The sequence below is a fragment of the Eurytemora carolleeae genome, unplaced genomic scaffold (assembly GCF_000591075.1).
Source record: "Eurytemora carolleeae unplaced genomic scaffold, Eaff_2.0 scaffold393, whole genome shotgun sequence".
Lineage (NCBI taxonomy): Eukaryota > Metazoa > Arthropoda > Copepoda > Calanoida > Temoridae > Eurytemora > Eurytemora carolleeae.
The window spans coordinates 183,978-207,390 of record NW_019397023.1 but is presented as its reverse complement, the minus strand read 5'-3'; the positions used below and the strand labels follow the sequence as shown (position 1 = coordinate 207,390).

Sequence of the window (23,413 nt, the reverse complement as noted above, 5' to 3'; positions counted from 1 at the left end):
GGGGGGTAAGGGAGGACGATGAATGTATGGGGGAAGTATATGTAAGAGCGATATTTTTTTCGATCTTATTTAGAGATTTTTTTTCAGATTTTTGTAGGAAAATCTTTGTTGTTAATTGCAACTCTTCATGTTTAATAATTGTCAATCTCAGAACTGCAGAAGTAACTTTTGACAATTTTTATTTGATTTAGTTAAAGAAGGCTGAAAAAAACATGTTATCGCTTATTGGCAACTAGCCAAGATTATCCAGTTGTAAGGGTTAAATACTTATATATTTTGCTTAACACTTTAACATTTTTACAGCCTGAGCTAATATTGTAGATTGAAGATGACGTGAAAGATTCATGAATATAGCTATTAAAATTAAGAAATATCCCTTTTTATTGGTTAGGCGCTGCTTATCTCATCCTACAAAAGTTTCAAACTGATCAAAATTTACACGTTTGCATCTTGAAGACCGGCCATTGATATCAACTGGTTAAAATTCTACAAAAAGAGCGCGAAATTACCTGCGATAAGGGAAGGATCGTTTCCACATTTTTAAAAAACGAACGTTTCGTTTTAAAATGACGAAGAAAAAACGAAACGTTCGTTTATAAGACTGATCGTTTTTTTTAAATATAGTTTTTTAAAATGGTCATTTTTAAAAACGATTATTTTGAGTTTTAAAAAACGTTCGATTTAAAGAATAGACATAGTTTTTAAATACTATCTGCTCTAAAAACGATCGTTTTTTAAAACGACCCTTCATTAACGACCGTTAACGGCGACCCTTCGTTAACAACCGTTAACGATCGTTTACGACCTTTAAAAAAATACATTTCTTGGTCGAAAAAGATGAAGGAAAAACGAAAAACGAAACGATCGTTTTTAAGAACGATCGGTTTTTTAAAATATATTTTTATCAAACGATCAGCTTTAAAAACGATCGTTTTCATTTTCAAATAAACCAATCTTTTTTTTAATATGGTCGTTTTTAAAAACTATCCTTTATAAAGGGTTATTTTTAAAACAACCCTTTGTTATCGACCATTAAAGACAATCCTTTGTTAACAGCCGTTAACGACAACACTTCGTTAACGATCATTAACGACCTTTTAAAGAGAAAAATACATTTTTGGTCGGAAAATCCGAGGTCAGTAAACATTCAGGTTATTTGTTTCGATAAAAAAAGAAACATTTAAAACCACATTCTAAACGTTATCTTTCTGAAAACAAATTGAAATTAATTGTCATAAAACTTATATTCATTACCGAAAGTTTATTTCAAAGACGATCATTTTTAAAAAAACGATCGTTTTGCAGTCACCAGTGGGTTTTGAAAAGCTCTGTATCATTTTAAATTTATGCAAACAATTTATTTTTTGTCGTCATAGTCTTGCATCCACATTGGTTACCATGAAACTTTTAAGTCATGTCAACAATAACTTACAGTTTAACCAAGAACTTTGGAGAATTCGAAAAAAATTAGTAAAATGTCGTTTTCTTAACCTACTGATAATAGAATTCTGCAGATATTTCGTTTTTTGTTAAATAATTATATAAAGCTCTTGAAAATTGTTTTCGCATATTTCATGGCTATTTATTTATTTTTACAATTACTGAGATTTAAAAAATTGTCAAGACGACATTTTATACTTTCGATGTCTTAGAAGTTCTGTAATTTTTTTTAGCTTTAGGTCGTCATTATTGTCTCATCCAGAGTAGATTACACTGTATCTTTTTAAAATCATGCAAACTTAAGATCTTTCCATATCCGTATATTCCCCATGATAATACGAATTAATTAATTCTATCTTAATTCTTTTACATTTAATCTTTTCAAGATCAATACTTCGTGTTCGTTAATCCAGTTCTCGTGTACTCAGCATCCGATATACTTGGAGGATTTCTTGTTTTTTATACAGTGAAAACCAGAAACTCTGGAATAAGTAGACATTGCAACTTTTAGATTCAAGTTATGACTTTAAGTAGTTCAATTAATATGAGACAGGGCAATTGTACTGCATGTGCTTACGTGAGAACTTGTAATGTGAAAAAGCTTGTGAAATTTCAAAACTTAATTACAAAAGTCGTCTTCAATGTATTGATATAAAACGCCGACTACTGCAGTAAGACTATTTGTTTTGTAATAACATCAATTACACGTAATTATTGCTTAAATGATGTCTTCCTATTTCACAGTTTTCTTGTTCTCACGAAAAAAAAGATTAAAAAAATACTGATATCAAATAAACACAAATGAGCCACTTTACACTCGTCTTTGCAGCAAATTTTGGTCCACCTTCCGATTGTGAAAATAACATGTTTTTTTTCGTATAAAACACCCCAAAAACATACTTCAATTGTGATTGTGAAATCCATATCATTTCCTATTTTTCCTACTTTAAAGGGAGTGTTCGCGAAAAATTAAAGGGGGAAAAATAATCGCTTTTGATTGTTACTAATCTTACTTATATCTGTTTCGTCTGTAAGGAGAAAATTGTTAAAAAACGACTCATACTGAAGAACAGAGCGTCCAAACACATCTAGAAAGTTGCAATTTACGACTTGTATCATAAAAAAATCAATTTAATTTCAAACAAATCATTCAGATATTTTGATTTAGTCATCTATTATTTTTCAACGCATTCGTTTAAAGCTAATATTTCATGATATTTTTATTCGATTTGTATACAACGCACATAAAACTAAAACGCCGAAATAGTTGGCCGCCAGATGTATTCATGCTCTCGATGCTTTGAATGATTACACGTGGCAGAGGAACCTAACGGAAAAAAGTTGTATTAAGTGCATTGTATATAAAATAAATAACAAATATTATGAAATATTAATTACATACGAATGCGTCGAAAAATAATCATAGACTATAGGTTGTAATATCTGAATGATTTGTTTGAAATTAAACTGATTATTTACGAAACGAGTACAATATTGCAACTTTCTGAATTTGTATGGACGCTGCGTTCTTCAGTATAAGTCGTTTTTACAATTTTCTCTTTATAGACGCAACAGATAAAAGTAAGATTAGTAGCGATCAAATGCGATTGTTTTCTCCTTGCCTAAACCCCCTTTAATTTTTCGCAAACACTCCCTTTATACTTTTTGAACCTTAAATTTCCTACATTTTCCACCTTAAAATTTAACTTTAAAAAACAAACATGTTTACTTTAGCAAACTTTATCAGTAGTAAAATACTCTAACTAATATATTATGAGACTTTGTTTCTAGGCGTTAAATAGTTATATTGGTTTTATATTTTTCAAAAAATATCTCATACAAATTTTTAGTTGTCTGTATCATTCTTTTTGGGTTTAACCTTATTCACATGCTTGAAAGAACTGTTTTATTAGATGATCTAAAACTGCTTAAAATGGGAAGAAAAATAAAACCAGTGCAGCCAAAATCTCAACTCCAGACAGATACGGAAATTGACAAGACTGCTGATCAACCTAAAGCATCGTCATCTTCAACACCGGAAGTGCATTCACAACATGTAAAACCGGAAGTGTCCCTCCAGGAACCGGAAGGATTAGTAATCCCCATTCTGGCACAAAGAAATCCCATCTCTGAGCGTTTAGAAGAACTGAAAGATTTGTCCAATACTGCAGGTACACTGTACAATGTACAGCCATACCCAGTATTTAGCGGAATAAAAGTCGTCTTTGTGTAATCTTCAAATCAGGGGTGTACATTTTCTTGTTCATTGATCCCACCTCATTTTTTTCAGATTTGATGTAATTTTGATAATAATGCAACAGATAGAACAGTAAAAATTAGTAGCGAGCGACTGAATCTGCCTTTTTTAGGATTCAGTCTGACCCCTCTTTAATTTTTTCGCGAACAAAGACGATATCGTATTCATCACTTAATACCCATGTTTATCAGGACACCCAGTATCAAGAAGGGTTTAAAAAACAAATATGCATGAATGAATAATGAAAATCACAAATGTTTTTAGATGGTCGTCGTGAATCCATATCTCAATCAAAGTTTCTCTCTCCATACACAAGGGACTGTTCAATGAAAAAATGCCATAATAAGATTTAAAATTTTGACAATAAATATCAGGCGGTTACACAAGATTTTAGCAAGGTAGCGAGGTAGCGACCTCAAGAAAAAATAGTGGAATAGGTTTTAAAACCCTGATAATTTCCCAATTTTTTTCCTCCAGATCTTAGATTTTAAAAGCTTAAATCCAAGTGAAACCCAGTCAGAGGCTATCAGTGTCTACTTAGACCCAAGTAAAGCTATAGTCTAGACTTGGGTTTTGGATGGCCTTGGGTTTAGTAAAAACCAACCTCTTTGGTATTTTTGCTCTTGAAGGCTTGGGTCTTTAAAAGCTGATGATCGTGAATTTCGTAAAAACTATTTCATTTAATAACCTAGGAATTATTTCTATTGACAAATTTTATCAAATGTATGAAATTAAGAAACTATGAAAATGATGTATCTTGAAGTTTGAATTTTCGAAATTTACATCTCCTTGTCACAGCTGATCTGTCTGCTACAAAGAGAAAGCTTTCTTTGCAGTCTTTCATTGGTAAAATCAGATCCAATCCTGACTTGGGGTTTATTGGCGCTTGAGTCTTTCAATAAGCCTGGTTTTACTTGGATTTAAGCTTTCGAAATCTCAGCTCAAGAGAAATGAGCATGGCACTTTTGTAGAGAAACCACAATGAAAATAATCATTTTTCCAAATTAAGAATCGGGAATTGACATTTCTGCATATAGAGGGGATCACTTGAAGTTATGCTTAAGTCTCTTTAAAGTAATAGCTTTGTAAATTGAGGGTCGCCTAAAATAACAATAAAAGCTCATTTAAGGTTAAATTGAAACATTTATTTGTATGCTCAGTCAGCCCACGAGACGGAATACATATGATGATATTTACAGCATTAATAATACCAATAATAGGTGAGAGTTTTTATGTAAATAAAGAACGAATCAGAGAAATTAACGCCATCAAAGTGAATCAGCACAACAAAAAAATATTCATTTAATGGGTGTAAATGGGTTCTAAAGTTAAGACTCATTTGATTTTTAACCAAGGACAGAATTTAAAGAATTTGAGAGAGAGGTCGTTGACCTTTACTGATCGCGGGATCAAATTTTAAATCACCAATTCAAGTCTACATAATCTTTAAATTTGAATGGGTGATTACGGATTTAAATTAGTGGTTGGTAGTTCAGCAAACTCTTTCCAATTTGTTTAATTCAGCCCCAGGACACACTCCTCTGCCACTTTAGTAATTGTAAACTGTCGGCACAGTCCAAAACAGAACTGCAAAGGTTTGCCCAGCTCAAATATTCAAATGTACACCTTTTGTGATATAAATATTGTTTTTTTTAACTTATAGAAAAGTTTCAACGGCTTTTGAAATCTGCAATTGTTGCAATTTAGGTATCTTATAAAATTGTATTTTTATTTTAGAGTTGATATTGAATCTAACATTGGAGTCAGGATTTCAATCTTTAACCAACCCGGGACAAGGAACACCAACCAATTGCATTTAACAATAATAAATAATAATAATAATAATAAAAATAATAATATTGATAATAATAATAGTAACGAGAAGAATAATAATTATGATAATAATAATAATAATAATAATGATAATGTGAACACAGGCAAGGGTTCCCTCCATGTATATAGTATTGTATAAGTTCATTGCTCCCAAAGGCAAAATGATGCCTAACAAATGCAATCCAAGAATAAAGTCAAACAATCCAGATCCAGTCCAAAAGGGTTAAACCCCTAGTATGTTTGCAGCCTGAAATGCATAACAGGCTAGGTGGATAAGGGTATTAAACCATCTTTTTTATCTGGAGATATCAAGTCGGTCCTGTTTAAAGAGCAGTTTAAAGGCAGCTAGGGTAAGATTGATGCCGGAGAAAGGAGTGACAGGGCATTTATTTAGCCTACAAAGAAAGCAGTATTGTCGGCCATCTTGTCCCCGGGGACTCCAAGACTCGGCAGTTAGCACGAAGCATCTGATTAGAAGAGCTGAATGGAAATATATTTGTCCCAGGCGATTCATATGTATTTTTTCATGTCCCGCACTAATTGATTGTATTTTTTGTAATGTAAATATATAGTTTGTATGCAACCATGCATTGTTATTCCACTCAATTTTGGCTTTTTTATTTTCAAGTTAATAATAATAATAAAAATAATTAAAATATCTTTAATATTAATAATGACAACAAAATTATATGTATTTTATAATGTCAAATCAAATCAAATATGTATTACAAGAAGCCTTAATTAATAATTATTAATAAAAATATAATTATCACAAAATACAATAAATCCAAATCTAATGTTTATTTGGTTTTTAGTTTTAATACAGAAAATTCCCACACACCCAGCACGATAACAAACCTGCCATCGCGAAGGAATTGAAAAAAATTCAGTTTTTTTAAATTGCACACACTTTAAAACTTAATACAACTTCTCTATTAAAAAATTATAAATTCAATATAAGGTTTCTCTCTAGAATTTTATATAGACTGATAAAGAAAATGCCAAAACTTGACTCTTTCTTAGAAAGAAAAACGAAGATATCTTCGATCCTCGATGTTACTAAAAAAAAGGTTAAAAAGTTGGTAGTTCAGTGACTTAGCTTAAATTTATTAAATTTGATCTCAGGTCATTTAGATTAACGCCTAGAGTATCTTTATTTCTTTATTTCTTATTTCAAAGTCTCTGTGAATCCGATGTTTCGACAAACAACTACCCTGCCTTCAGGTATTTAGACAAAGAAAATTTATTACAAATATTATTTTTGAAGCTTGAGAAACTTTTTTTTTAGGTTTTTGAAGAAATATTTCCTTGGTAACAGTGAGGGGGTTCGGTTTTTCATACAGCAGGAATCAGTATTTTCCCGGTAAAATATAATAAATATAAAAAATGAAAATGCAAATTTAAATTTTTAAGTTTTATGGATTCAAAATTCAAATTCAAAATTTGATTATGGAAAGAAACTTATTTCGTATTGAACACAATTTAACCCTGTTCCTTCGTTCAAACTTTTTATAGAATGCTCTGTGTTTCTTGTTAATTTTAATTCACAAATACTGGATAAATAGTTTAAGTTTAGTAGACTGTCCCTTTTATCTGATGGGATATTGTGGTATTCCTCTTTATTTTCATCCACTGTACATGAGAATTAATCTAAATTAAGCGGACTGTTCTCTAAATACATTATTCAGATGGAATATTTTATTTTGATCCACTGTACAGGAGAATTATTCTATATTAAGCGGACTGTTCTCTAAAACATTATTCAGATGGGATATTGTAGTATTCCACTTTAGTTTGATCCACTGTACAAGAGAATTATTCTATATTAAGCGGCCTGTTCTCTAAAAATATTATTCAGATGGGATATTCTGGTATTCCACTTTAGTTGGATCCACAGTACAGGAGAATTAAGCAGACTGTTCTCTACAAACATTATTCAGATGGAATATTGTAGTATTCCACTTTAGTTTGGTCCACTGTACAGGAGAATTATACTAAATTAAGTGGACTGTTCTCTACAAACATTATTCAGATGGAATATTGTGGTATTCCTCATTAGTTTGGTCCACTGTACAGGAGAATTATACTAAATTAATCGGACTGTTTTTTTAAAAACATTATTCAGATGGAATATTATAGTATTCCTCTTTAGTTTCATTCACTGTAAAAGAGAATTATTCTAAATTAAGCGGGCTGTTTAGATGGGGTATTGTGGTATTCCTCTTCAGTTGGATCCACAGTACTGGAGAAATATTCAATATAACTAACACTACTGGGGGATTTATTACAACAATTGTTCTATTAGTATATAGGTAAGTAACTAAATAAATTATTGATTTAATTCATAAATGAATAAATGATTAAATGAATAAATGAATTATTTAATAAATGAATAAATGAATGAATAAATGAAGGAATAAAGGAATAAATTACAAAGGAATTAAGGAATAAAGAAATGAAAGAATAAATGAATAAATGAATAAATAATTAAATAAATAAATAAAAAAGTAAATTAATAAATCAATAAATCAATGATTAATTAAATGAATAAACGAATTAACAATTAAGTACTCAGAAAATGAATGTATTATGTGCTTTCTGAAAATGTTATAATGACAGGTTTTTATTTCAGAGCTGACGCCATGTTGGGCCTGTTTTTAACATATCTTGGAATCTGGAGTCTAACAAGATTATTCTCATTTAATCGGGTAGAAAATAGAAATCAATCGATTTTAATCAATTTTTTCATTTTTTTAGACCGATTTTTGAAAGTTTTTTCGAATTTTTGAAGCAATAATTACGATAATGTAATCTCATTCACGCCATAGATAAATTAGATATAGATAATTTGTTAATAGTGGCAAGAAACAAAGAAAGTAGAGTAAAGTGCATTTCCATAATATTGCATTTGATGTGCCCAATTATAAACCATAAGGTTTTATTTCATTCAATAACATAAAGCTCCAAAGTTGTCATATATTGTAGCAATGTGACGCAAAATGTATATTTCTAAAACTTTATAAAATAAGTTTTTACGGCTGATAAGTGCGATTAAAGTGCGAGGTATGATTTCTTTATTTGAAATTTTCCGAATTTTTAGCTCATAAGCTAAGATTTTAATTTGAGAAGCGAAGGTCTCAAGGCTTAGAAAAGCCAACAAGATGACCGGATTACCTAACAAAAAAAATTTGGATAAAAAATTTATGTGCTCCTAAAGAGGCAAACAAAATGAAGTTGTAAAATTGATTTTAACAACGGTCAACTACATATCTTTTAACTCTTGCAACCTATTTACAAACTTATATTATAATATTTTTGCAGATCAAGGTTGTCTTCAACATTATTTCTATAAACATTTTTCTAGAATTCATAATTATTCTTCAGTTGTTGATTAAAGATGTTTTATTATGTATTGGCACAGATTATTCTAGTGACTTGCATAATTATTCCGATTGTACACATAGCACACACTGTTAAAAAAAGGTTTTTGTCAATGTATTTTCTTTATTACTTGGTGTCAATGAAATAATTCAACCTAAGTTATGTCATAATGTCGTAAATGGCTCTTATTTGAATTGAAAAATTAAAAAGCAAAAAATTAATATGAGAGAGTTTCTTAAAGTCATCTGTGAGGTCAAATTCTTTGTTGATAAATCTGTCATATGTGTAGATCAGAGCTCGCGATTTAAAAACTTTGACTCGAGCCGTAATTCCTTAAACCCGACTTTAAGACCCAATCTTCGACCCAACTCTGACGACAGCTTGTGTCACATGACCGACCTTGGTTGGTTTTCGTGGAGAATAAGGCTCGATGTTGAGTCTTGTCTTCATAAAAACTGGGAAAGCGCCAATTCCTACCATAAAAATCCGCCAAATAGAATATTAAGCCGGTTATTTGAACTCAACTCTGAGGAAAATAAGATGCAGCTTGAATCCGAAAGCTCAAGCTGTAAATAAAACCCTTAACGACAACTTAGACCTGAGTTATATTTTTTTCAATTTTTAAATCCTCGCACCGGCTCAGAAAATTATTTTTTTCAAAATATCTCACATATTTAGGAAAATCTTACTTTTTCAAATCAGGTAATAGAATATTATCAAAATTTTACAGTAAAGGACCTGAAAAATTCTGAGGTTATTTGAGAATATTGGCTTAAAAAATTGCATGTAAAAATATAGAATAAAAAAATTGCATGTAAAATATAGAATAAAAAAATCATCTTTAAGTTCTAAAATTGAATACAGTCTTAGAAAACACTCATTTATAAAAAGTCAAAGAAATTTCAAAAATTAAGATTTGCAAATAATCTCAACTTTCATCTACACCAAAAGGAATATTAAAAATTACCAAATATTTTTAGAACATTTTGCCATCATTTGTACTTCTATCTCTTCATGCAGGCATAAAAGGTAAAAAATGTAAGGTTATCTATATTGAGTATTTTTTTGTTTCAAATCATCAAAAATGTCAAAAACCTTAGATTAGATCAGAAAATGTAACTTCTATAAAAGTCTTGAATTTTCAGTTGTCCTTGATGAACAATGTACTTATTTAAATTTTAAATTCTACAATTTGGAGAATTTTAAATTTTAACAAGCCTGAAAAATCAGATTATCTATACTTAAATCTAGAAATACCACGAAACCGTTGCAAAAGTTCCGCTTGAAACCTTTTGCGGTTTATTCGCAGAACCTGCTAATGTACCAAAATCGGAACAATTGAGAAGAAATACTGCAAAAGTATTGCAGATTATAAAATTGCATTTTTTGTTATCCGACGATATCTTAAGGTGTTTTTTTTTAGCAAAACCTGCAAAACTACCAATAAATTGATTAAGGTTTTAAAAGTATCGCAGAGCGAAACATTTTAGCTGACTGAAAGATTACCGACAAATTACCGCCAGATTCTTATTGCGGTTCTTTTGCGGAACCTGCTAAAACTACTATTCAAGAAATGTTTTTTGTTTGTTTTTGTTTTAGAAGCTGGGGACCGTGTACTTTATAGTTTACTGATCTCATCCTTTGTATTTGTAGCTGCCGGACTCAGGTCAATTAATATAAGAAGCATGCCCGATTCACAATGCTACCCTTTCATTTGATTCTGAACAATAATGTGGAATATAATGGCACAAATCTAGCTGTTCTGCTCTCATAACTCCTTCATTGTTTCTGTAGCAGGAAATTCACAAGTAGATTTCATAAAAAGACACAAACAAAAAATAACGAAATAGTACATTGCAATTAATAAATTAATATAAATCAATTAATCAAATAATGATCATGGTACTTCGATAAAAGTTATAATCAGAAATTGTAATATTTAGTAATGTATGTACACGGAGATGTGTTCCCGTTCTGCTTGTACCATTCCTCTTCATGTACACTTTGCTTTCTTTCTCACATACTCGGGTGAACTACGGTAGGAACACGGAAAGTAAACCTGAGGAGAAGGGGTAAAAAAATGGAGGGGGTGTTAAACATTTAGTCTCTTACATGCCGATGTTGAACATCAATAGTCCAGAATTATTACCCGCCGTTGAAACTTTAAGTCGGTTTAAATGTTTCCGGGGGGGGGGGGGGNTTACATTTTACTGTAATAAGACAATTCAGGAAATTGTTTTATTGTAAACAAAAACAAAGAGTAAAATATTTAGAGCGAATCAAGTAGGTTTTTATTGAAAAAAGAACGTAAACCTAAGGAGAAGGGGTTTGTTTTCATTTATGATTTTACAGTGAGGTTTAAGAACAATTAACGCAAAAACTAGTTTTATTGTAAACAATGACAAAGATATTTAAAGGTAGAAGGTTTTTAATAATAATACTAGTAGAAAGGGATCAATTTATTTATATTTGTTGTCACGTATTCATAAGAAAGCTCAAACAAGTTTTTTTGTAAGGAATGGGAACAAGGCTCATGGTATTTACGATGAGGACATTCTGAGTAATCCCTGTTTACAAATTGATATTTGTTTACAATAAAACCAGTTCTGTCGAAAACTTTTATTTAAAAAATCTATACCTCCATTTTTTTCTATCTTTCTTGATTACAGGATTATCATTAAAAGACTTATAATGCTATTAAAAAGATTTAATTTTATATTTTTTTTTCAAATAAAAGATCGTGTCATATTTAAAAAGAATTATTTAAACGAAATGAGATGAAATTCTTTTTGTTTTTAGAGGAAAACCCAGCAGAAGTAAGAAATTGGACCCTGGCATCAGCCCCGAAAAATAATGATATTAACAGGGATATGGATTCTCAAAAATATATCTTTTTCTTTCAAGAATTAAGAAAAATGGAATTGAGCATTTTGGATGATTTCGAATCGGGATTTTTTTCTTCACAAAAAGTACCCGTTTTTTAAGGATATTTTTTTAACATTTGGATTTAAGCACAAAGATTATAATTATATTTTATTATGTGGCTTTACTTTCTGAAACTTTCTGTACGCTCAGAAATGTAGCACTTACATATTTTGAAGAAAAGTTGTTTGTATTTTTTGTGGAAAATGGGAATTAAGAGATTTGTTCATTATGCGTTTTTAAAAAATAAATTTTTTAAGAATCTCTCAAAATGTTTTTAAATAATATTTGAGAAGAATATAAAAGTTTGGAGATGAATGAAACCATTCATACTCACTGGGCACTGACAGGTTTGTTAAGAAACCATTTCATGTATTTTTCATAAAATATCGTTCATTTTTAATTTTTTAGTTATTGTTGATACCTTACACACTCCTGGTGCGTTGCTAGGAATAGAGGTAGGTATTCAACAATTATTTTTTTTTCAAGGGAATTGAGTATTTGTCACAAACTCTGATTTTCTGAACCCTATATATTTGCATTTCAATGTCGGAGACCTTAGATATTTCAAGCTATGAATTGTTTTTGATAAAATAATGATAGTTTGAAATATCAAGGGTTAAAACAATCAGGTTGCAAAAATATAGCGATTTGAAAATCAGAATTTGTGGCTAAAACTCCTTTGCGAGAAAAAATTATTTTGATTTATTGGTAATTGTCTATATGAGACTAATAACAATTGGAATAGGAAGAAAGAAATTCTGTTTTAGGCCTTTACTGATAGTTCAATACATTTTAAAGACCAAAAAAATCACTAAAGGGACTGTAAGCATAGTTTCAGCAAAGATGGCAGTGCCCGATTCACAACGGTACCTTTGGAAGCTTTGTCTGATCAAGTATATATTAGATATTAAAATTGATGATTTTGAAAACTGAATATATTCAATTGTGATTTCTCATCAAAAGTGACTCAGAAATATATAAAGAATGTTCAGAATTACACAGAATTAAATTCAGAATAAAATCCAATAGCTTCCCAATTATTTAAGTAACGGTTAAATTATTTTGATAATTATACTTAGCTCCATCTTCAACCAATCCAAAAGTTTTCTTCATTATTATTCTAAAATAATTAGATTTTTTGTGTTTCTATGATTTTTTTCTGGTGACTCTACTCTTCGATTTTTTAGATTTTTTCTTGTTAATGTTGCTTAATTTTTAGTTTTAATTTTTATATTTGTTTAGAATATAGTCCCTAGTCTGCTGCTCATTTTCTCCATTCTTCTGTTCTCACCCTACTTCCTGTTCTGTAGCGTGCAAGGCAGAGGCACAACTTTGATATTCTGATGGTGGGAGTATTTTCCCGGTNCCATAAGTTCTGTCTCTGTTCCTAAAGGTGCACTAATCAGCAATCTTACTTCTTTCTTTCTCTCCTCTTTTAAAGAAGAAATCAGCAGGTACAGAGTTAAAGTGAGTACAACAGAACTTGAGAAATTATTTAGCTGCTATGAAAACTGGCCTAAGCTGGAAACTTTTCTGTTGGATTCTCTTAATACCTATCTCTTGATCTCGATATCTACTGTGGGTAATTTCAATTTCAGGATCAATGCTTTATCTTTTCATAAGGACACAAACATACGGACAAACTAAATATGAATATAAATATGAATAGTGAGATTCAGAAAACTCTGGAAAAGAAAGACAGCATTACAGCAAAACTAAATATTAGAATCATATGGCCTAATATTTTTTTCATTTTTTCTTTCTTTTTTTATTTGTATACATATATAAAATATGATAAATGAAATATATATAAAATACTACCATTGAATCAGAAGAAATTTATATGATGGCTTCAAAAAATGTCTGAGAAATGTTGTTGAAATCGCTTATTTTCTCAGAAATTGAGATTTCAACGTTTGTTTTTAAAGTCTACAATGATGAGTTAAGAAAATATTAAATGCTCACTTATCACTCAACTTTTTACAAGACTAAAAGTTATAATTAACTTAAAATCAGAAAAAGGTATCTTGATAGAAGGAAAGTAACGAAATTTTTAAAATAAACAAAACTATGATAAGAAAGCAATGAAATGATTTCGTCTTTTCCTTTCTTTGTTTTATGAAATGTCACTAAGGTTTTTGTAATTTCCTATTATCTTTAATATCTAAAATATCAAAGGTGTAAACACCAGGGTTGCTAAGATGTAAAGGGACTGGGAGTGCAAAGACTTAGCTCCTTTTAAAATGTTCAGAGACATTTCTTAAATAAAGATACGAACAAAGACGACGATCATTCCATAGTTTTGTGGTTACCACAGTATTATTTTATCTGCAGGTTGTCTAGGAAGTGCTGCAAGCTCTGCACTTACTCTTATTCTTCTCAAATACAGGAATAGAAAAATATTTTAAATACATAATTCAAATTCATACTTTTACATTATTTTTTAACTTAAAGTATGAAATAACTCAAAATGAAGATAAGATGTCCTCAAAACAACATTTTTATATGGTTATTCAACTAAAAATCATGAAATAATAAAAAAAATCTTTTTATATTTTCTATAACAAGTCATTGAGACATTTTGCACATTTTCACTTATCAGCAAAATAATTAGTTTTTTAAGGTGTTTTTTTGGTTCCTAGAAAATTGCATTAACTAATGATTTCCCCCAAATTATCTATGAATATATGTTTGATTTTAAAATGTTTAAACACAAATGTTCTGTATTAACTGTTATTTTAATATTTTTCTCTATAATCTATGATTTAAATATTTTCTTATATTAAACTCTTAGCTCTGCAGAACACATAGTTTCGTTGGGGTAAGTAAACTTAATATATCTAGGGTTACCCACACAGAACGAAACTGCCTTACGGTCAGACGTAGTACATTTGAATTTCCGAGCCGGGTCAACCTTTCCGGTCCCAGTTTGTACTGTACCTAGCTCGATAGACAGCCTGACATGACTAGCTGGTGCAACAAGGTTGACGCGGTCAGTCTTTATGCTTCATATAGGTTGAATTTACTTTTACTAAAGGGGCAGATTTGCGTGGCCTTCACATTTTCAATTGGCCCTCCATTTATATAGTGGCATATCGGATTCACAATAGCACCCTTTCAACCTTTGTCTGTTCATAGATGAATGAATTATACTTAATTTTCTTGATAAAAATATTATTATTTTTAATTGCATTTTCCAATGTAAAAGTAACTTGCGTTACTTCTCTTTTTGCGATAGAGAAACGACATTTTCTTCCTTACTTAACAAAAATAAAGCTTTAAAGTGCACTGTTGTCAATCGGACATAGTACTCATTTATTTGAGTCATTTGACATGTCGTCTAGTGTCCTGATAATACTCTATGATCGTCCGAAAGTGTTTGGGCAAAAAATATTAAATCCATTAATACTCGCAAAGCAATTTTCTTAAATGTGAATATTTCAATATCGCAAGATTCCGAAGATTTGAAGAAGAGTTAAAAGCAATTTCGCGAAAAGCGGTTTTAATACCAATCTTTACTCTATTTCACTGTTAACTCTAAACCGACAAAATAAAAGTAAAAATAGTTTTATGTGACTCTCATGCAGTTCCTGTATAAAAAAGATATCTTCCAAATTCACTTTTAAATTGAGTATTTTCAATTTTCGGTTTTTTTCCTTTTTGCGCTTATTTTAAGAACAAACATTTTTAGAAAAAAAACTTCGTTATCTTCCACATTATCAATCGGGTAAAGGTTTAAAGGATGACACCGCAACGCAAGTTGTGAATTGGATTCAGGAGTGTCCCTCTTTAAATGGAGAGTAGATCATTTGAAATTACAAGGACAGTTCTAATAAAATCTAAAATATTTAATATTCTACCATTTCAGAATTCTATCCCATCATATTTTTACATATTCTCTTCTAAACGCTAAAGGTAGCGTTCTAAAGAAAATAGATCTTGTACAGGTCCATTATTAACATTATTGTAATTATTATTATTATCATTATTATCAACATTATCACTATTATTTTCATTATCAATATCATTATGTTTCAAAACTTTTAGGTTTTATTCTATCTATCTATCTATTTATTCTGTCTCAGAATTTGTTTCAACACTATTTTTAAAACCATTTTTACTTTAATTCTACTAGATATGCCTTCATCCTGAAATTAAAACATACAATAGTGGATATAATGCAAGGAGAATTGAATAGAAGGAGGGGGCGATAGGGCTTCCTTAACAATAATAAAGATTGTAAACAAAACAAAAATGATAAACAGACATCTGGCGCATCTCTGGCGTTAGATGAAGATTTACCGTATACTAACTCATGTTTGTTTACATTAGATCGGCTGCCTTTGTTATTGCTGTTACGCAAAAACTAGTTCTTCAGCAGTCCAAAAACGTCACAACAAAGTGTACGGAAACCCTATTGCCCCCTCCTTGTATTCAATTCTCCTTGATATAATGAATGTTGAAAATGTACTTGCATTTGATTCAAAAAGTTTAATATTTGGACAAATATTTTGTCTTTTATTAACCCCTAAAATTCTCTAACCATTTATTAGTAAATAGTCGTCTACAAACTCTTGACTCTTGACCGTATGAGTATGAGTATGGAAAGCATGAGTTCTTCTCTCGGTCAGCAGATTTAAATTAATTATTTTCTTTTAAAAGTTCTCGGCTCTGAATCCTTAGCCCTAGGTTGGGCTTATTTAGTCTTATATAGAATTTGCCCTTAGAGTTAAAATATGCAATATATATATAACATTTCTTGTTGGGAAAATAACTGAACATATAGCCTCAAACTCTAATTTTATGAATGCTTCTAGATAAAAAAATCAATACTTGAAGTAAATGTTTGAGGCAAGTAATTAGTTCCTTCCAACAAACATAAACAAATAGTTTTGTGCAGTATTTATAGAATGGCATCCTAACCTTTCAATGTCAGCTTTGCCTGGAGGTTTCCTAACAAAAGTCAACCCACTCAACTTAGATTTTTTAAACCAACATTTCCGTGGTTTCTACTGATTTTCCCAATTAAATTTGAGACAAATCGGGGTTCCTGAGATAGAATCCATACAACTTTGATTTATATAGATATACAACATATCTGATTAATCAAATTATAAGTAATATTTTTTTAGGTTTCAACGCCCGAGGTTCATTGGAGGCTTTTTAGAGGATTAGTTTTCGGAAATGATGTCAGCGCATTTAATTAATCTATATAATTCATTTTTGTAATTTCAAGTGACCCTCTGATTAAAAAAGGGGTTTTTACAACGCTAACCTTTATGGTGTCAATAATGTGAAAGTAAAGTGTGGTCAGCTTGAAAAGTGTCTTATTTTGAATTTACACTTTTGTAGAGAACCCACAGTCTGAAAATAATATTTTTTTTAAAGAGAATCATATGGCCTAATATTTTTTTCATTTTTTTATTTGACAAGAAATGTTAACTCTGTTGTGGATCGGACATGCAATCCATTAATAGGGGGTTACATGAAATTTACGACCCATAGATCCTTTAACCTATATGATTTATTTATTATTGAGTTTTCTAAGCTTGTTATATAAAGTTTAAATGTTAGATGAATTAATGACTTTTCAATTTTACATGTAATTATAATGTTTCAAATGTAAATGTAATGTTTCAAATGTAAATAGGATGTTTCAAATGTATAATGTTTTAAATAAGATTGCTAGCTCAAATTTTGCTCTGAATCAGATTAAAAACATTTTACCATTAAATATTCACCTACTAGTTTATAATGCAGTTGTAAGGCCACATATTGAGTACGGAATTATAACATGGGGGGGCGTAAAAAATGCTAAACTACATAAAATCAACTCTTTGCAAAAAAGGGCAATTAGAGCAGTAAATAATAATTTATTTAAAGCACATTCAGAACCAATGTTCTTCAGATTAGAATTTCTAAATCTTGATGATACAAATAAACTAGGTGTTCTATCTTTTATGCATAAATACTTTTATAAAAACCTTCCAACTTCCGTCCATGATATGTTTAATTCTTTAGCTGAACCAAATAGAACAAAATATAAACTTGACTGAGCGGGTTCTTTTTAAAACTCGAGGATATTTTCCTTCCGCTTTATTTCCAAAATTATGGAATTCGATTGAACTAGAGCTTAGAGAAACTAAATCTGCAAAACTGTTTAAAAAACAAATCTGCAAAAACTATTGAGATAGTTATGCAAGTTATATCTGTAAAAAAATTAACTGTTTTTCATGTGGATAAACTTAGTCTTTGCTATCTTCTTCACCCTGCAATTTATAAACATGATTCTAATAATACATGTTACCTCTGTTACAACCCTTCCGCTGAGTACCCACCCTTTTTCTTATACTTTTTCACCCCCTCCTTACCTTATTCCTGATTTATCATCATTGTTTTGTTTAAAATGTACAATTTACAGTGTACATCCATCTATTTATTTACAATTCTTATTCGCTTATAATGGGCCAACCAATCAAACAACCAACTCTAGTTAGGCGGGTCCAAACTACATAGTAAATTGTGATTTTTTATTTGTATTATCTCGTGCTTTGTAGTTGAATAAAAATANGGTTAAATTTATATTGTATATCTTAAATTATTTTCTTTCTGTATAAAATCATCATTTCTCCATTTGTCCCTTTTTTATTAAGTAAGTTTCCGTTCTTAAGTTTACTAGTTTGGAAGGAAATTATTGAAAAGAAAAAACTATTTATCTGGTTAACTCTCGGCCACACTATCACTGTTAACTCCGGTTCATTTGAAGTACCGGGCCAATTATTAATCTGCTACAGTACAAACACATACTATATAAGGCAAAACGGGATAGTACGCCAAATGAATGATCCTCTTCTAGTGAAATTTATGATAAACATATCCTCTGAACAACTCTATTTCTTCAAACAGCAATTATATAGAAAATTTAGGAGTTCATAAGCGTAATTAAAAATTGTCTAGATAATTCTATTTTTTATTTAAAATTACCCTTGTGAAACATTACATAATATGTTCAAGAACTTAATAAATACTACAATTGTTGATAATTCCGCCTTCTCTGAACCACCCTGTTTCTCCCAACAGCAATTATATAAAAGAATAAAGCCAGGATTTCTAGGAATCCAACAAGATCAATAGCTATCCCAGGCTCATCCAGCAGATCCACTAGCAAACCAGCTAACGGAGGACCTAGAAGAACAAAACATTATTTAGTATTTAATAATTTAATAATAAAGCTCTTTGCTCATAAATTGCTATACCTGGCCAAACGGCTAAACCAAATTAGCTGATTTTTTTTTATGAAACCAATGGGTACCCTAGGGTGATTATAGGTTAAAAATAATTTGGAAATTTTTGAAATTCCACGGGCACTTCAGCTAAAATTATTTAATACCAAGCGCGGGTAAACGGAAGTATAACAATAATATAAATCTGAATAACGCCGGGTTCTCCAGCTTCTAGTAGTGAATATGTACAAAAATTTCTTTTTGATTTCAAGTTTCAAGTTTTGATTTCGTATCTTTTAATGTTATAAGACTGATACAGGGTTACCCACAAAGTATGAAACTTCAGAGACGACTGTACGAAGATGTGATCAGATATTGCAAGACTTTATCCGCCCCGAAGACTAAATTTAACCTTTCGATCGTCACATCTTTGGGATCCTTTGTGGGTAACAGCCTGGATATGATTGATTTTTATAGTTATGTCAGTTACCAAGACGACATTTATTCAGCTTAATGACCTTACCGACTAGAGCAGCAATTCCTCTTGATGCCGTGATTAACCCAAAGGTCTGAGATAGTGCTTTCAATCCAAGCAATCTTAAAAAATTTGACAGATTAAGGAACTGAACTTTCTGATCCTTTTAGTTTTGAAACCTGATGTTGTAGTGTTTCAATATTTGAAACTGTAAATAGTATTAAGTTTGAATTATCAAAAAACTACGCTATGCAAAGATAAATTGTATGATAATATGGCATTTTGAGAATACTGTTCAGTTCCTTTGGACTGTAAAAATAATAATAATGATAGTAATAGTAAAAATAATAATACCTTAAAAGTAGAGGAGAGGTAGATCCCATTGTACAACCTTAATTTTGAATATAATTAAAAATTTTAAATTCAAATTATAAATGACAGTTATGAATAATGCATTTATGTCCCTTTTTAGTTTTCAAAACAGAAATGTACATGCATTGAAAAGATATTTTTTAATTTGATACTTGAATTCATATTACACATAATTTTTGTTTTTAATGTTGTATTAAATGAGAATTTTAACAAAATTGCAAGTGACCCTCATTCACAACAGGAGCAATTTAAAACCTATTTATGGGAGAAAATTTTGATGATATCCTTGTTTTTAATCTGAAATTTGATATTTTTTAATTGCAATTCCTCTTTCTGATTAAGGCAGCACAGAGAAGTAAGTAATTGTCCAGCTCTATTTAAAACTGAAAAAAAAATTGATCTTACCATATGAGAAAGATTTAACGAGTGCTCTATACATGGAGTTTCACTTTAAATTATGTCAACAACTTCTCTTTAGGATATTAAATATTTTATTGTTTACGATATTTAAGAATTGATAAATATAAAAACCTGTAGCTAATCCAAACACTGAAAACATGGAGATAAAACTTCTATACGCAACTATTCTAAAATCAAAATGAATAAAACCATATTCTAAACAAATAAAGATTTTTGTTTCGTGATATATTGGAATTTCTGAACTAATTTAGGTTTTACTTTTTCATACTTGTAAATGTAAATTGCACCGTGCTTGATAGTAACTGTTTTTTATAAACCGGTTTTTTGTTTTAGTAAACAAAGCGTACTGCAAAGTTCAAAATATACTCATAGTATCGTACACTTATCAGTATTATCGGAACCCATCACCCTCGCATCAATGGTATGTAAACCTTTATGTAAACCTTTTAGATTTGTTTATTTTCACATTCTCGCTTAAAAATTGTATATTCGTATATCTAAAAATATGTATTTTTCACGTGATCGTGAATCTGAAGAAACCTATTCTTGATTTTGGGATTTGCCCGATATTCATTCAACAATTTTATCCACATTTTCTTAAACTGAATTGAATTGAATTGAATAGAGTTGCCTGCATATTTATCATTCTTAAAAATTATTCTAAGAACAACACTTGTTTTAATCAGAGGACCAGTTTTTAGTAGCTGAACCGTGCAGACGTAGTTCAACCACTATGCTTGTGCCCCGATTCAAAGTAAAAAAAAACTGGTTTAACCCCTCTGCAATTAAGTAAACTGAAGATAATTCTCTGTCGTAAAACATTGATAAATAGACTCTAGAAACGCGATTACAGTGAAATTATAAAGTGAATTGAAGAAATAAATGATCAAATTCAAGAAAGTTATTAAATAACTTTTTCATTACTGTTTTGAACGCAATCACATAATTCTAATTCTAAATATGAGATAAGATGAAAGTCACCTTGGTATTATGAAGGATGGGATAATTGTGAGACCAACAGATAATATTGTAACCAAGAAAGGATGTATAGCTGGCTGGTCACACAGCCAACCACCTAGAAAACAGATATTATTGGGACCAAGAGATAATATTGGGACCAAAAGATAATATAGTGACCAGGAGATAAAAGTGTGACCAAGAGATAAAAATGTGACCAGAAGATAATATTGTGACGCATGAGATAATAAGGTTACCATTACCAAGAGATCATATTGTGGCCAAGAGATCAAGAGATAATATTGAGACCAAGAGATAACAGTGTGACTCAGAGATAAAATAAAGGGACCAAGTGATAATATTGTGACCAAGAGATAATATTGAGACCAAGAGATAAAATAGTGACCAAGAATATTAAAAATCTATATAGTAAAACAAGACATTCGTATATATATTTGTTGCTTATAGCCGGCCACACGGCTTGACTGATTGGGCTGAAATTGTTTGTGGACACTCATGGGTGGCCGGAGGGTGTTACAGGCTAAAAAAATTAGAAATTTTTTTTTAGAAATGTTTTTTTTTCAAAAAAAATTTTTCAAAATTTTTTTTTACACGGGCAACGCCGGGCCCATCAGCTAGTAGGTAATATTAGTATAATTTATCTGGCAAAAAATTTGTATGATCTAGAGCAATTATAAAACAAAACATGGAAATCATTGAGGGATTGAAGGAACCGAATTTAACGAATTGGAAAGAGGTGATAAATTTTTTTTTTACACGGGCAACGCCGGGCCCATCAGCTAGTAAGTAATATTATTATAATTTATCTGGCAAAATTTGTATGATCTAGAGCAATTATAAAACAAAACATGGAAATCATTGAGAGATTGCAGGAACCGAATTTAACGAATTGGAAAGAGGTGAATGAACTACATCCTTCTCTAGTCACTCAAAACTAAAACCCACTATTTATTCGGTCAGTGTACTGCAAATCACTGCAGTACACACCGAAAGTTTGGTTTAGGGTGTGGTGAGTAGTGATTTATAGTTCTCAATTGCCCAAACCCTAAAATACCAATTCAAATTTTATTATTTTGACCATCCCTACTTTTAATTTGAATGATGCAGACAAAACTGTTGACAACTTCGTCACTAAGATAGTTCAATGTTTAAAACCTCAAATTGAACCATAAAAGATAAATGGTTAAACCGTTTCTACGTAGTTCAACGACTTCTAGTAAATCGCAATTCATTAAACCCGGGCCCGTGAACAATCTTATTAAATATTTAATCCTACCTAGGAACCTCCCAAAAGTATTGCTTATACCTCCAGCGGATATAAGAAAAGCTGCGTCTGTTGAGGAAATATTACGAAACTAAACATTTTTAAACAATTTTAACTTTGGTACAAAAATAAATATTGATTTCTGAGGCGTCCAACTTGAATGTTCAAAAGATAAAATAAGAGATATGAATGTAGAGGAATTGAGTTTTTGCCACAAACTCAAATTTTCTTATCCCTATGTTTTTGCAACCCAACATCTTAGTCCTTTAATATTTCAAACTATGAATTATGTTAGATCAAATAGTCTATGTTTGAAATATCAAAGGTTTACGCCAACCTGTTGCATAGATATAGGGAAAAGAAAATGTGATTTTGAGTGTGAAAAAACTCAATTTCTTTGAACAATTTTGTATAAACAGATTTTCAATGCATTTAAAAAAAATGTTTGTTTAATGTTTTAAAAAGAAGAACTTTACCACTTTACCGTCTCAACTGTTGTTAGTTTTTTTTAAAAATTTGTGACTGGTACATTTATTAACCCTGACTGACTAGGAGTACTGGTAAGCAATAAATTTTTCCTAGAATCATGCAAGTGTGGTCCCACAAAAAAATAACCTACCTCTGCTAAGGGTGGAAGGTGTGTATACGGTATATATATCCCTGTGAAGGCCATGAAGTCTGCAAGTAAGCAGATGAGGAAGGTTGGAAAGTTTGGATTATTGAATAAGGTTGGACTCATTACTCTGTACGGAGCTCGAAGCTAAAAGAATTGAAATTAATGAAGGAAAACGAAGTGGTTGAACTATTTACCTTTCTAATGAAGCCTATATCGATGCAAAGATCAA

General features: G+C 30.5%; 2 protein-coding genes and 1 long non-coding RNA gene across 3 annotated transcripts; 2 read left to right on the top strand and 1 right to left on the bottom strand.

The window, feature by feature from the left end:
- The first annotated feature begins 6,316 nt into the window (after positions 1 to 6,316).
- Positions 6,317 to 13,528, top strand: LOC111711205 (uncharacterized). Its single transcript, XM_023485493.1, has 12 exons — positions 6,317 to 6,754; positions 6,819 to 6,893; positions 7,732 to 7,842; positions 8,163 to 8,238; positions 9,892 to 9,940; positions 10,511 to 10,577; positions 10,855 to 10,949; positions 11,711 to 11,777; positions 12,140 to 12,183; positions 12,245 to 12,291; positions 13,079 to 13,154; positions 13,230 to 13,528. Exons 4-12 carry the CDS (start codon positions 8,173 to 8,175, stop codon positions 13,481 to 13,483), a joined length of 765 nt encoding a protein of 254 aa, XP_023341261.1. The 5' UTR covers positions 6,317 to 6,754; positions 6,819 to 6,893; positions 7,732 to 7,842; positions 8,163 to 8,172; the 3' UTR covers positions 13,484 to 13,528.
- Positions 13,529 to 14,458: 930 nt separating this feature from the next.
- LOC111711207 (uncharacterized) lies at positions 14,459 to 18,286 on the top strand. Its single transcript, XR_002767205.1, has 3 exons — positions 14,459 to 14,657; positions 15,705 to 15,783; positions 16,969 to 18,286. It is a non-coding gene; the product is annotated as an uncharacterized LOC111711207 (long non-coding RNA).
- Positions 18,287 to 18,785: 499 nt separating this feature from the next.
- Positions 18,786 to 23,363, bottom strand: LOC111711203 (monocarboxylate transporter 12). Its single transcript, XM_023485491.1, has 7 exons — positions 23,188 to 23,363; positions 22,581 to 22,659; positions 21,308 to 21,401; positions 20,438 to 20,493; positions 19,889 to 19,925; positions 19,583 to 19,656; positions 18,786 to 19,021 (listed from the first exon to the last, which is right to left on the bottom strand). Exons 1-7 carry the CDS (start codon positions 23,305 to 23,307, stop codon positions 18,864 to 18,866), a joined length of 618 nt encoding a protein of 205 aa, XP_023341259.1. The 5' UTR covers positions 23,308 to 23,363; the 3' UTR covers positions 18,786 to 18,863.
- Between the last annotated feature and the right edge of the window lie 50 nt (positions 23,364 to 23,413).

What these genes read in the sequence shown, in the direction of transcription:
- LOC111711203 (XM_023485491.1), bottom strand. Translation starts at nt 23,307, where the DNA reads ATGAGTCCAACCTTATTCAATAATCCAAACTTTCCAACCTTCCTCATC. An exon ending in ACCTTCCACCCTTAGCAGAG is followed by an intron (nt 22,660 to 23,187) that starts GTAGGTTATTTT and finishes AAAAATGTTTAG; the next exon opens with TTTCGTAATATTTCCTCAAC. An exon ending in TACTTTTGGGAGGTTCCTAG is followed by an intron (nt 21,402 to 22,580) that starts GTAGGATTAAAT and finishes TCTGTTTTCTAG; the next exon opens with GTGGTTGGCTGTGTGACCAG.
- LOC111711205 (XM_023485493.1), top strand. Translation starts at nt 8,173, where the DNA reads ATGTTGGGCCTGTTTTTAACATATCTTGGAATCTGGAGTCTAACAAGA. An exon ending in TACTCACTGGGCACTGACAG is followed by an intron (nt 12,184 to 12,244) that starts GTTTGTTAAGAA and finishes TTAATTTTTTAG; the next exon opens with TTATTGTTGATACCTTACAC. An exon ending in GTGCGTTGCTAGGAATAGAG is followed by an intron (nt 12,292 to 13,078) that starts GTAGGTATTCAA and finishes ATATTTGTTTAG; the next exon opens with AATATAGTCCCTAGTCTGCT.